A 14,638-nucleotide genomic window follows, 5' to 3' on the forward strand; every position below is an offset into this window, starting at 1 on the left:
CTACGGCAGTTCCTTGGAACGAATGTCTTTAATGCGAATTCTAGTGGATATATATCTATGCACCAGTCTGCGTACACGTCACACAGAAGGAAGCGCTCGCGCCCTTAGATATAAAAACGATATAAATACCGTTCGTTTTCTCACACAAACCGCTCGTTTCGTGTCTTAGGCCATCAATGTGTACTTACGATGGGGAATTGTTTAATTTGGACGATGGGGAATTGTTTTAATTTGGACTCTGCATGCTCTTTGAGACAGTGACCATAGACCTGCATGATATGACTGTCAGACAAGAACAGTTTGACCTAAAAATATCAAAATTGAAACTACAGCGGAAAAAAAGACACCTACATCTTGGATGCCCTTTAGGTAAGCTAAAACATACCAAAATTTAATTTCAAAGTGAACTATCCCTTTAATTTAGTGATCAAATTTAGCAGTCATGGATAATATCTTTATCATTTAAGTCTGACATTAGTCTAAATTATAATTTTTCTAACTGTTTGTCATAACTATATATTGTTTACATTGTATTGAATGGGACTACACATTTATGGCCATTTTACCCACATATTGCATAAAGTAAAATGGTATATCAATCCATTCCGTTATATCTTTCATAACATTGAGAATAATCTTTATGCACAGGTTTGGTTAAAAAAAAAACTTAAAATTGATTGGTGAATGAAAAAAAAAATCCCTTTTCCCCCTGTACATGTCACGGTGTCCAGTACAGTGGACATATATTAAAATATTTTTTTTTTTTTCTTCTTCTTTCTTATAATCTAAAACAATTTAATGACATTGATACTAAATAGATAAAAAGACAAAAATACTAAATTAAAACAACTTTCTTTTCCTGGACCTGAAGAGGATCATTTATCGCCTTTAGATGACGACACACGTGTCTCAATGGCTACAGATTTCGGTCAACGGTTCGTTGACAATGCAGAGATTCATTATAGAGCCATTTATTTTTGTAGTATAATGGCATATTAAAACACGTTGTATAAATAGCCAGCTGTGTTGCTGGGGTTTTAATACTTATTGTGATGCTCTGTGTCTTTAAACGAGAGCTTCGCTTGCATCCTATTGTGACCACTTCTAGTATGGCGAAGGTTTAACTCATGAATAATAATTTTGTTATTTTGACGTTGATAGCGTACCCATTGTTTAGGCTCGGCTCTTGGATATTAATTATGTAGTTAGGACGCTTCTTCCAATAGCGAAAGCGCATCTCATGAATATTAATAATAACCAAGCTTCACCATAGTACGAGCTGCAGAATCGCGATCGGGAAGTAGGAGACCACGGAGAGCTCCCGCTGGAAACAGCACGCACTTGATGTCGGCTTTTAAAACGGACCGCGTATAAATCATACGTCATTGGAATGGAAAAACCAACACGGGCGTCTTAAATTTGCGTTGGAAAGCTCAAAGAGCCCCATCCGTATCCGCCAGCCGGTGAGTAAACCGTTTTGTTTAGCCATATGACGTTGTGCGCATCGCGCCTCATGGGGCATCCTGTGCAAATCCTTTCCATTCTGTGTAAAACCTCTTCCCCAAATGAGACATACAGTAGATCTCGCATTGGTAAACATTTCAACTCATAAGCTACAATTCTATAAATGCAAAGAAAAAATGGAGTATATCGCGTAAAAAACACGTAATGTAACGTTAGTAGCCTAATATAAAGAGCGTTAAAATTGAGATTTTGACCCAGATTGTTCAGTAGCTACTTGCTGCCTGGCAATGAATAATCCTTCATCTGAATGGCTATTATAATATAGAATATCATTCATTTATTTTATATCGAATTTTTATTTATAAAATCTAGATTCTTATTTAGAATCCACCATTTATATGGAATTAAGGGTGAACAGGAACATACACATTTGGATTCAAATAATAGAGTATTGTTATATTTTCAAAAAAGGTCAGTGATATTCTTACACCTGCTGCCATGTTACTTTTATTTACAGATGGTTGAATTGATACCAGAGTGTAGAAACCTGACCCTAGTAGTTGCAATTTCTAAGAAAAAGCTTGATAACAAGGTATTTCTTTACACAGGGTGAGAACCAGAACAGGAGAATAAATAAACCAGAAAATGGCTGAGGCTTACTTTATCCATAAAACCAATATATAGTTTTGGTGGAGGTTAGAATGATTAGCCACAAAGTTAGAATGATTAGAAGTATGATTTCATACATTTACCAATGATATTTATCAAGCATGTTACCATTGATATTGTTATTTGACTTCATGCAGTCACACAAAACATTGAATTTTCCATTCCATCTATTTGCAGCTCAAGGTCAGACATTAATAATTGCTAAATGTTTAACGCAGGCTCTCACTGACCTGCTGTGATTGAAATATGTTCGCTTCAAAGCTGAAATTGACTTGAGTTCAGTGATACCAACAGGACTCTCAAGGCATGTGACAAACCTTCATATTTGGGCCCCCCACATTATTTAATTTATCTCTGTGGCGGGGGCCCTTATTATTATGTAATGCTCTTGTTGCCTTCCTAACCAAAACAAAGCAGAAAGAGCCTGAACATGTACCTTTCCCATTAAAAAAAGTACATATGCTTTAGGATGGCTACAATGTTCAGGTAACACTCTTTCATATAACAATATTTTTGCAATTCCATTCAGTGACTCTAAATAAATAACACACTCTACCTTTATCTTTTTGACATTACGTGCTATTCCACTTTAGCACACACTGTTAAAAATAAATCTTTGTTATTGGCATCTATGGTTCCATGCACAACCTTTAACATTTATGGAACATTTCCATTGCAAAGGTTCTTTAAGGGTTCTTCAGATTATTAAAATGTTTTCACACTAAGTAAATAAATGGTTCCCTGAAAGGTCATTTGGTCCAAAAATAGTTCTTCCCCAGCTAACAGGGAATGTTCTGGTAAGGTTCTCTCAAAGTTAAACTACTGTTTTGCCAGTAACATTAATAGAATGTTTGTTCAAAGTGATTTAGTCTTTAATTATGTTCTAAAAGCATTAGCACAAAATAATTATCTATTCATCATTAATTAATTTTTTTTACGTTTTAGTTGGATGTTCTTTTAACATTTAATGTTACTACTTGTTTCAGAATGTTCAAAGAACATTCAAAAGTAATGTTCCCATAATGTTTGCAAAATGGAATGTTCCCTTAAAGGGATAGTTCACTCAAAAAAGAAAATTACCCTATGATTTTACTCACCCTCAAGCCATCCTAGGTGTATATGACATTCTTCTTTCAGACGAATACAATCGGAGTTATATTAAAAAATGTCCTGGCCCCTCCAAGCTTCATAGTGGCATTGAATGGCTGTTTCTGATTTGAAGTCCTTTAAAGTGCATCCATCCATGATAAAAGTCCTCCACACGGCTCGGGTGGGTTAATAAAGGTCTTCTGAAGTGAAGCAATGCGTTCGTGTAAGAAAAATATCCATATTTAAAACTTTATCTACTAAAATAACTAGCTTCCGGCAGACGGCCGTACGCATCGATTTACGGTGTAAGAGTGACCCTTGACCTGACGCAGAACGTAATGACAAACGTGGAAGCGCAGAGGATAGAGCTAAACAAAGCTAAAATTTCTAAAGAGAAATGTCAAAGGAGCTTGAGTTTGTTGCCCAGCCCTGTTTGTTTGAACCGCGAGAGGCGTCTAAACTTACGATACTCCTACCTGTACATCCTACGTCATACATACAAGAGAGTTACTCTTGTGGAGGACTTTTATCCTGGATGGATGCACTTTAAAGGACTTCAAAACAGAAACAGCAATTCACTGCCATTATAAAGCTTGAAAGAGCCAGGACATTTTTTTATATAATTCCGATTGTGTTCGTCTAAACGAAGAATGCCGTATGCCCTTCTTTCTTTTATGGACCACAAAAGGATCATAAAAAAAAGCCTCGCTTGCAATCGTCCATATAATGGCAGTGAAGAGCGAACAGCATTAAGCTTCTTTTTCTTTAAACGCAAAAGTATCACAGAATGATCACATGATCCAACACTTGTTGTATATTCCATGTGTTCTGGGGTCAGAACTCTGTTGACAGATGTGAATGCGGTAACTTCTTGTTTCTGATGAACACAATGGATAGATTCACCTCAGAGAAAAAGGTACATGATGGATTGTATTTCTTGTCCTGTTTTTGTTGGCCAAGACGGAGTAAACTGCTGTGTTAGAGTCAGAACGAGCATGTCACCGTAGCCATGCATTGAAGACTAACGGCCAAGGTTATGATTTTTGTTAAATAATAATAATATTGTTCATATCGTATACTCACAGAACACTTATAATATATGATACAATATAATATATGACACGTGTTGCATCCTTCTGTGATACCTTTGCATCTTTTTAAAAAAGCTTGATGCTGGTCGCTATTCACTGGCATTATATGAACAAGCACGAGTGGGTTAATAAAAGAAATATGGCATTAGAACAACACCAGGGTGAGTAATTTTTGACTTAATTTTAATTTTAGGGTTCCTATCCCTTTAAGAGTGCAGGATCAGATCATGTTGTATTCCCTACATCTCAGTGGCTGAAAGCTCTTGTCTATGTCTCTTAGAAAGTGCCAGTGCCCTCATGGAGGACAAGAGGAAGAAAAGGAGTCCCAAAGTGTCCCTTCCCCATCCCCCTCCTCCGCCAATCAACCCTCGAAAGCTCACCGTTCTCCCGGCGAGTAAGAGCGCCACATTCTCATTGGGTCTGCCTCATCCTCCCTCCCCCAAACCCAGGGGAAAGTGCAAGAGATCGGTGGGGGCAATGGGTCCATCTAAAGAAGCTCTTGCCGTTCCTGTGGTTCCCCCTAAAAACACAAGGTTTGTGTGCGTGTTCTCCTAAGTTTGATCTTTGTGTTTTTATTCGACATTTAAAAATGATGCCACAAAATAGAGTCTAGTAGTGATTCTGCTTCTATTTGTACCGAAACAGGCCTCACAGAGAGAAGCCCAGAGCTCCACAGCCCGCCGGACCTAGTCGCGTGTCCCAGTCCTCCTCACCGCTCCAGCACTCATTCCTCACCGACGTCTCCGATGTGAGAGAGATGGAGGGAGGACTGCTCAACCTGCTCAACGACTTTCACTCTGGAAAACTGCAGGCTTTCGGTATGACACATGTGCGCTAGGGTTTTATTCAGAAGCTTTAATAGTTTGGGCTGTAATTAGAGTCGGTTGGCAGTCTTAATTGTTGGGACATTTTTGAGGAATGCAAAGGTGTGTAAGGGTGGCACATTTACACCACCTAATTCATCAGTGAGTTGATATATTTTTGCTTTACGAGTCTAGTAAGGTACTATCTCAGTTTCTATGTGTATAACACGGTGTGTTTGCAGGTAAGGTGTGCTCCTTTGAGCAACTAGAGCATGTGAGGGAGATGCAGGAACGTCTGGCCCGGCTCCATTTCAGTCTGGACAGTCATGTGGAGGAGCTGTCTGAAGACCAGAGAAAAAGCGCTTCGGACCGCAATCTTGAACACCTGCTTTCTAACGTAAGACATTAATTCACCTCATTTTATCATGCAACTCTTGTAGGGCAGCACGATTAATTGAAATAACACAGAAATAGTGATATGGCTTTGCGATTATCAAGTGGAAATAAATTAAATGAAAATATTTGACCCTGGATCACAAAACCAGTCACAAGTCGCACGTGTGTATTTGTGGCAATAGCCAACAATACATTGTATGGGTCAAAATTATCTATTTTTTTCTTTTTAATGCCAAAAATCATTAGGATATTAAGTAAATATCAAGGTCCATGAAGATATTTTGTAAATTTCCTACCGTAAATATATAAAACATTTATTTTTGTGAGTGAATGCAGCACAATCGCGAACATAAATGGACAACTTTAAAGGTGATTTTCTCAATGTTTAGATTCCAGATTTTCAAATCTCGGTCAAATATTGTCCTATCCTTACAAACCATACATCAATGGAAAAGTGATGTATAAATCTCAATTGTAAAAATTTTTACCCATGTGACTGGTTTTGTGGTCCAGGGTCACATATGTGCTGTGTGTTTTCAGAGTAAAGCGCAACGCTGAGCTCAAGATTCAGTGTTTTCAGTGTCTTTTCAGTAAATTCTGCTCCATTGCGAACTCATCCCTGCATCCACCGTGAGTTTGGGTCATGTATAACCTGCATTTAGGAATTAATGCACATGCACCACCCATCTTCCAAAAAAACAGCTGTTGTCAACAAAAGAGAAGCTTTAAGGGCTTAGTAGTAATATTATAATAATAATGATGATGATGATGATTATTGATGTATTATCACAACATATTTGGGCAAATTGTGCAGCCCTGCAAACAAGCACAACAAACTTGGAACTTTTATTTTAAATTTTAATCACAATTTAAATTTTTTTTCAAAATCGTGCAGCCCTAATGTCTTATGCATTCATACCGAAGCTTAAACCACAGACATTTATTCTGTTTTCACATGCAAATGTATATTTGTACCTTACAGTAGACGCACACATTAGTGGAATCCGGATTGACTGGATATGGAACACCAGTCTATTTGTTCTCTCTCCACTATTCAAGCACTCTGAGCGTCTCTCACACACAAATACTCAATGACTGGACACAATAATACCCTGTATCTCAATACAGGCCTGTGACTGAATCTTGTATTATTATCCAAGTCCAAGTGTCGCTCTCTGACTGAATTCTTTCATCAGCCTGTGAAGGGCTGGACAGTTACTATTGATAGTATTTCCCTTCTAGCTGTCAGCTCAGTGGTATGTGCTACAGAGCCGAGAGTGTGTGAGAGAGAGTGTGTGAACTGTTTCATTATTGATGATTCACTCAATATAACAGAGTGGATTTGAATCTTATAAAAACGAGTTTAGGTTACCTTTTATCACACTTTTTTTCATTAAGCTTGTTTTTGCGTTGTGACAATTTAATTAAGCACATGCCCTCCACTCTCCATAATGCAATATTTTACTTATAAATGTATCTAAAATTCCCATTATTCATTCTCATTACTGTACTACTCTTTTTTCGAATGTATTATTTTTTTAATCAGCAGCATAACAAATACTACCGTGATATGTTAAATTAATCAAATATGTATTCATTCATTTATCTATTATTGTTTTAATTAATAATATTGAAAATAATGCCACAGGGCAAAACATTTAATGGTCCTCCTAAAATACTTATTTTTAAGGAATATATGATTTTGTTCTTATGATTTTAAGGTAAAATATGACTTGGACATGGATTCACCCATGTATTACTAAATTAATGTCCAAGAATCCATAGAATCTTATTGGCGTTTATAACAATCAAAAATAAAAGCATAATGTAAAATATTTAGGATTTAATAAATTAGTTTTGTTAGGGCATGGTGTAAAGATGAAAAGCTTTTCTGCAGTGCAGTTCGTAATGTTTGAAAAACTACAGCGTGTACTTCACAAATCAGTTTTTGTCAACATACTGGCTGAATTACAAAAATAATCAGGATTTGTTATTGTCTGAAGTCTTGTTCCTGCTATACTGATTCTGTCAACTGTATAGATTGGTCTTTTTAAAGAAGCAGCAAATTATATAGATTTTTTAAATGCATCTCTGTTTTTGTCCCATATAGCTGGAAGAATTGAGCAGCTCCATGTATCCTTCCACACTATGGTTTGTATGTGTTGTACATTGCAAGAATGACAAAATACAATGTTTATTGACTTTTAAAAAAATGGTGTTTATCCAGAGAGGGTTTGTGTTCGACTGAAAGCTCTCAGTGTTCTCAGTTTAGCACTTAGTTTTAGTTTCAGTAAGTGCAGGGATTGTGTTTCTCAAAACATCTTAGATCAGATGTGTCCTAATGGAAGCCAAATAGGTACATGCATTATATGTGCAGACAGAATACTGGAGTCAGCATGTTTATATGTAATAGGACCTCCAGACCTTGTACATTAGATGTACATTAGCAGTGCATATCTCCTTAATGCTGTTTAACCAGACAGAAACTCCACCTGGCGGAAAATCAAGACTTACCCAAGACCTCCAACACCTGAAGCAAGAAACCAAACCCAGCCGACCATCAAATCACTGTGCAGACCAAAGCCCAAGTTGCCATGGCTACAACTCAACTGCAAGTTAATGAGCGCCGTCATCGTGATCCGTGACTAATGCAATGCTAAGTGACGGCAGCAGCATCAAAGCACATTCTCCACGTGAATGAAATTTAACAGCAAAAAAGGCATTTCTTGTTTGTCTAAATATTTTAGTCTTTGCATTTAACAATTCCAATGATTTTGAGCCTGAAAGCCATTTTTGTTTAAGTGTTTACAATGGGATAAATAGTAACTGTACTTACTCTAGGGTTTGAATGAGTTGATTCCACAGGTTCATTCATCACTAAAGGCTGACTCAGTTGATCTAATAATTCTAGATCTCGGGTTTCTGAAGTCTGTTCTTGTTTAACTATGACAGCAGTGAAGGAGAAGATTAACACTTACATTATCCGTCGATCAGCACATACGCAATGGATTTTCTTTTTGTTATCGGTCTGTGTTCTCTGGAATGATGTTGTAAATGGCTGTGGAGTAGCTATAAACTCACTCAGGACTGCTTGAGATCATTGATCTTAGTGCCTCTTCTCAGTCTCTAGATTACATTGATTGTTTTACCGGAAGGTCCTCATCATGGGACTCTCGAAATAATGGAATGGAGTCTTTTTGTAGATGCTTGTACATTAAAATTGAAGGACGATTATTTCAAATAGTGTTATATTCCATGTTTGTAAACTAGAGTTTTAAATATCTATGTTGATATAGGAACAATTATGATAGAAGTTGTTTGTTATTCTAAATGGAACTGATGGAAATGTACAGGATTTGTGTGTGTGTGTGTTATCTTTGTATAAACTAAATTGAAAACATAATGGAATCAGGCATTTCAAATTTCAGGTTCTAAAAAAAGTTGAGATTTGGGTAATTCTAGAATTTAGAGAGCTCGAGAATTCCTCCATTTCTTCGTGGAGCACAAGATTGTATTTGAAACTTGTAGATTTGTAGTCTCTAGCCCAAAGCACAAACGCAGTGCAGTAACATCTAATAAAGATCTGCAGTGGATCAAAACTGCAATTTTTTTTACATAGTCCATAATACGTATACAAGGTTACTAACAACAACCCCTTTTGAAAAGCCAGTCTTCTCATTTTACGCCAGTTTCACTTATAAAACATCAGCACAACAAATGGACAAGTTTAGAGAAAAGTAAAAGAAACACCCGTTTGAATTTTATATATATTTTTCATAATGCAGCAACTTCATTTCACAGCTGACCTATGCCTACCTCCAACTATTTCAATAGAGAATCGGTACTGTTGCAATTGAGGGCAAGTCTGTTTAAATTAATATAGGATTGATTCGTGGCAGGAATCTGACCCTGCATCTGCACGTACAGGCTGTAGTCGAAAGCATTTGAAAGAATCATTTAAAAATGACATTTCTATTCTTCCTGTGAATTATTTATTATTTAGTTATTTGAAAAAGACAATATCTGTGTGTTTTGCTTTTTGTCCATGTCTTTTGTTTATCAGTGCATATAAACTATTTTCTATTTGTGTGCTTTAAGTAATAAAACTTAATGCAACAGTTAACTCACTTTGACTTTTTGTGACTTATTGCAATTATGGGTAATCAAGTAATAGGTAGTGTAAGCAGTTTGATTAATTCAAATCAAACACAAGAGATGCAGTATTGTGTGAAGCATTTTGATTATAGAGAAAGGGGGGAAATATTTTTTTCTTAATAATTTGCTAGTTTAGAAGTATAGAAGCATTAAATGTGACATAATCCGCTCAAACCAAAGTAGTTTTTTAATTTTTATTCACCTATATTATCATTATTGTGCAAAAGAAAAAACATTTAAATTGGGGGTTCAGTATTTTATACAATATATTAAAACGTACAGTACCAGTCACATTTTGGAAACATTACTATTTTTAACATTACTACGTTTATGTTCATCAAGCCTGCATTTATTTGATAAAAAATACAGAAAAAACATTAATATTTTGAAATATTATTACAGTTTTAAATAGTGGTTTTCTACTTATATATATATGTAAAATATATAATTTATTCCTGTGATGGCAAAGCTGAATTTTTAGCATCATTACTCCAGTCTTCAGTGTCACATGATCCTTCAGAAATCATTCTAATATGCTGACGTATTATCATCATTGTTGGAAACAGTTGTGCTGCTTAATATTTTTTTATAACTCTTTTCAGGATTTATTTAAAATATAAATATTTTTTAAGAATATACACTACCGTTCAAAAGTCTGGGGTCAGTAATTTTTTTCTTCAAAAATTCAGCTTTGCATCACAGAAATAAAGTATATTTAAAGTAGGCCTATATTATATATATTTATTTCACAATATTACTGTTTCGTTCTGTATTTTTGATCAAATAAATGCAAGGTTGATGAGCATAAAATACTTCTTTCAAAAACGTTAAAAACAGTAATGTATCCAAACTTTTGACCGGTACAGTACATTGGGGTCAAGGGGACGGACATGAAAGTACCCCATTACCAAAACCTCTTCCAAACAGCGGGTGGCGGTCATGAGCTGAAACCTGTCTGATCCTCGCTGTGTCTGTTGGGGAAGAAATCTGGAAGAAATGCACAATCAGCCGTTCAAACCTTCAAACGCGGCGTTATGAACGAACAGACATTGATTCAGATATTAACTCAATTTCAGGTAGTATTATTATTATTATGATTCAGTTTCTAAAGTTGATGTGCGTGTATTTTATAAATTATTTGTTTAAACGTCTGTCTGATGAGTAACTAGGCAAGTTCATTTTTGTTTACACTACAGTCGTTATTCATATTCATTTGTTTATCTTAATTTTTGCTGCAGATCTTTTTTTTGTTGTGAGGACCTTGTCTGTTCTTTTCAATACATTTTAAAAACCGTATAAGATAACAAATAAAATTTGCTTTTGAATAGTACATGTATTTAAATTAACTTTTTAACAACAGAAGTTCTATAGCTTGTGCTTTATAAATAAACATGTGCAGAGGTTTAGTGGATCCCAGTTTAGTCCCAGTATCAGGAAAGTAAAGCTAACATTGTATATTGTCTTCTCCAGGCTCAGTGTCGCGGTTATGTGATGAGGCAAGGTCTGAGTTTGGTTCAGACTCAGTTTGAGGACATCGTGCGAGAGATTGATGGAGGATTGGATCACTTGCAGTGGAGAGGAAACATCATTCCCAAACCTCATTTTACTGACACTGTGAGCTTCTTTATCATTAATCATTCCTCATACTGTCTACTGCTGTTTAAAAACTACATGTCACAGAAGCTTTTATTTTAGATTTTCAGATAATGTCTTCTTGTTTGTATAATTTAGCTATTGAATGCATCTCATCTGTTGATTAATTGATTGATTCACGTATGTCAGTTAGTATCAATATTCACATTGCATAATGATATTTTTTCATGTTTATAATGTAATCTATAGAAAAGCCTATTGCTGCAGTATGAGCGATCCAGGTTTCAGTGCCATGACCGTCAGGATGACTCTAAGAGGGAACAGAAGATAGAAAATGAGGACAGTGAGAAAACTCTCCCACAGTCTGAAATCCAGGTACCAGAGAGAGACGAAGCTCCTGAAACAGCCAGCAGAGACACTTCCACACCTGTGGACGAGGTCGGACAAAACCTGGCGGATTATTCTACTACACTTTGCAGTGCTGTGAATTCAGATGTTTGCCACAGCAGCTTATTTCAGACAGGTGCTATGAGAAGAGACTTTGGTAAAAAAAAAAAAAAAGAATACAAAGATTATTTAAAAAAAAAAACAGCTGGACTTTATGTTTTTGTTTTTGGCAGGACCAAGTTTGCATTCAGTTTGGAAAGACACTACACACACTCCTAACTCTCTGAAGCAGCAGCGGAGCACTTTGGCCATGGAGCTGCTGTGGATCCAGCAAGCCATCAATAGCAGAAAGAAAGTGAGAAAAGTGTATCTTTTTTTATTTTTTTTACATTGTTTAATATATATAGTCTGAAAATGTATCTGCTCTGCTCCTTTGCAGTATCTCTCCCTTAAACAGAGAATGGATGCGTCTCACTGATACTGGACCAGGTCTGAAGTGGACCAACATTTTGAGAGATGTTTTTCTAATTTATTTGTAACATTTACAGCAGATTTACAGAATGTTTAAGAATTGTTGTAAACCATGTTTATTTATAAGTTTGTTTTGTTCATAAATGTGTCTGTGTTAAAGAAGAGATTGTATTTTTGTATAAATTACATTTCAGAAATAAATATAACTTGCACATACTGATATTTTTTTCCCTGTATCACAATTAAGCCGTTAGTGTTTAATTCTGAAAGGACTATTATCTCCATTATCCAAGTTTTTGGATGAAACTTCTTCAGGGTACTAAATACGTATGTTATGTATATCATGTATATTTATGTACAGTCATGGCCAAAATTGTTGGCACCCCTGGTAAATATGTTTAAAACTGGCTGTAAAAAATAAATCTGCATTGTTTATCCTTTTGATCTTTCATTCAAAAAATTGCCAAAATTCTAACCTTTCATTGAAGCAAGAGAATTGAAAGTGGGGCTAAATCACATTATGAAATAAATGTTTTTCTCCAAAACACGTTGGCCACAATTATTGGCACCCTTTTATTAAATACTTTTTGCAACCTCCTTTTGCCAAGATAACAGCTCTGAGTTTTCTCCTATAATGCCTGATGAGTTTGGAGAACACCTGACAAGAGATCAGAAACCATTCCTCCATACAGAATCTCTCCAGATCCTGCAGATTCCCAGATCCATGTTGGTGCTTCTTCTCTTCAGTTCAGCCCACTCATTTTCTATAGGGTTCAGGCCAGGGACTGGGATGGCCATTGCAGATCTTGGTTTTGTGCTCAGTGACCCATTTTTGTTTTGATTTTGATATTTGTTTTTGGATCACTGTCCTGTTGGAAGATCCAAACATGGCCCGTTATAAGATTTCTAGCCCCGGCTGTTAGGTTTCTATTTTTTATCTGTTGGTATTTGATCCAATCCATGATGCCATGTATCTGAACAAGATGTCCAGGACCTCTGGCAGAAAATTAGGCCCACAGCAGTAAAGATACAGCAGAGTATTTCATTTTACACATGGGGTACTTTTTTATCCCTGTGTGCACCAAACCCATCTTAAGTGTTTGCTGCCAAAAAAGCTATTTTTTTTGTTTCATCTGACCATAGAACCCGTCCAGTTTGAAGTGCCAGTAGTGTCAGGTACTTTTCAAACGTTCTATGGACAGAGGAACCAAAAAAATAGCTTTTTTGGCAGCAAACACTTAAGATGGGTTTGGTGCACACAGGGATAAAAAAGTACCCCATGTGTAAAATGAAATACTCTGCTGTATCTTTACTGCTGTGGGCCTAATTTTCTGCCAGAGGTCCTGGACATCTTGTTCAGATACATGGCATCATGGATTGGATCAAATACCAACAGATAAAAAATCGAAACCTAACAGCCGGGGCTAGAAATCTTATAACATTAAATCTTATAATGATCCAAAAACAAATAGCAAAATCAAAACAAAAATGGGTCACTGAGCACAAAACCAAGATCTGCAATGGCCATCCCAGTCCCTGGCCTGAACCCTATAGAAAATGAGTGGGCTGAACTGAAGAGAAAAAGCACCAACATGGATCTGGGAATCTGCAGGATCTGGAGAGATTCTGTATGGAGGAATGGTCTCTGATCTCTTGTCAGGTGTTCTCCAAACTCATCAGGCATTATAGGAAAAAACTCAAAGCTGTTATCTTGGCAAAAGGAGGTTGCAAAAAGTATTTAATAAAAGGGTGCCAATAATTGTGGCCAACGTGTTTTGGAGAAAAACATTTATTTCATAATGTGATTTAGCCCCACTTTCAATTCTCTTGCTTCAATGAAAGGTTAGAATTTTGGCAATTTTTTGAATGAAAGATCAAAAGGATAAACAATGCAGATTTATTTTTTACAGCCAGTTTTGATCATATTTACCAGGGGTGCCAACAATTTTGGCCATGACTGTATGTATAGTATGCTATTAATTTTAAACAGTTTAGCAGCTTGCTTAGAAGTGGGCGTTGTGATAATTTTTTTAACCCTGTAATTATATCTGCATCTATTGTACAGATTATTTATATAGCATAAATATATAATCAGTGTTATATTATAGCCCAGCGATAATGGGCTACAAGATTTAACCACACTCATATAAATTATACACACACAATATATATCGCCTGCGTGATAAAAACTCGTAGCAAAATGTAAACTACCGTATATTACAGATATAAGTAGTTGAATATATCTAAGTTATCTCGTTCTGCTTGATTGTTTATATCGTCGCAAAATGTAAACTCTTTTATCGGCCATCTCTAATCTAAACCCGACTGTAAGGCATGAAAATATAGCATATAAACGTTAACTTCATGATTACTTAACTTCAAATTTCAGGGTTGCTACATGTTTTATATTGGAAATGATAAACGAAAGGCAGTTTTAATTCATTATCACTCCACAGCGGTTATTTACGTCACTGTGTTTTAAGGTTTCTGCTCTCTGTAGTGATGATGATAATAAGGTAC

At 36.0% G+C, this 14,638-nt stretch overlaps 2 protein-coding genes across 2 annotated transcripts; both read left to right on the forward strand.

The window, feature by feature from the left end:
• Nucleotides 1-1,269: 1,269 nt before the first annotated feature.
• On the forward strand, nucleotides 1,270-9,638 carry ccdc28b (coiled-coil domain containing 28B). Its single transcript, XM_079634591.1, has 6 exons — nucleotides 1,270-1,463; nucleotides 4,594-4,846; nucleotides 4,959-5,131; nucleotides 5,359-5,513; nucleotides 7,623-7,645; nucleotides 7,992-9,638. The coding sequence occupies exons 2-6, from the start codon at nucleotides 4,611-4,613 to the stop codon at nucleotides 8,044-8,046; spliced, it is 642 nt and encodes a 213-aa protein (XP_079490717.1). The 5' UTR covers nucleotides 1,270-1,463; nucleotides 4,594-4,610; the 3' UTR covers nucleotides 8,047-9,638.
• A 909-nt stretch (nucleotides 9,639-10,547) lies between these two features.
• Nucleotides 10,548-12,659, forward strand: iqcc (IQ motif containing C). The gene is made up of 5 exons (XM_079635315.1): nucleotides 10,548-10,743; nucleotides 11,138-11,281; nucleotides 11,510-11,783; nucleotides 11,881-12,002; nucleotides 12,087-12,659. The coding sequence occupies exons 1-5, from the start codon at nucleotides 10,702-10,704 to the stop codon at nucleotides 12,123-12,125; spliced, it is 621 nt and encodes a 206-aa protein (XP_079491441.1). The 5' UTR covers nucleotides 10,548-10,701; the 3' UTR covers nucleotides 12,126-12,659.
• The last annotated feature ends 1,979 nt before the right edge of the window (nucleotides 12,660-14,638 follow it).

The sequence above is a fragment of the Phoxinus phoxinus genome (genome assembly GCF_949152265.1).
Source record: "Phoxinus phoxinus genome assembly, chromosome: 14".
Classification (NCBI taxonomy): Eukaryota; Metazoa; Chordata; class Actinopteri; order Cypriniformes; family Leuciscidae; genus Phoxinus; species Phoxinus phoxinus.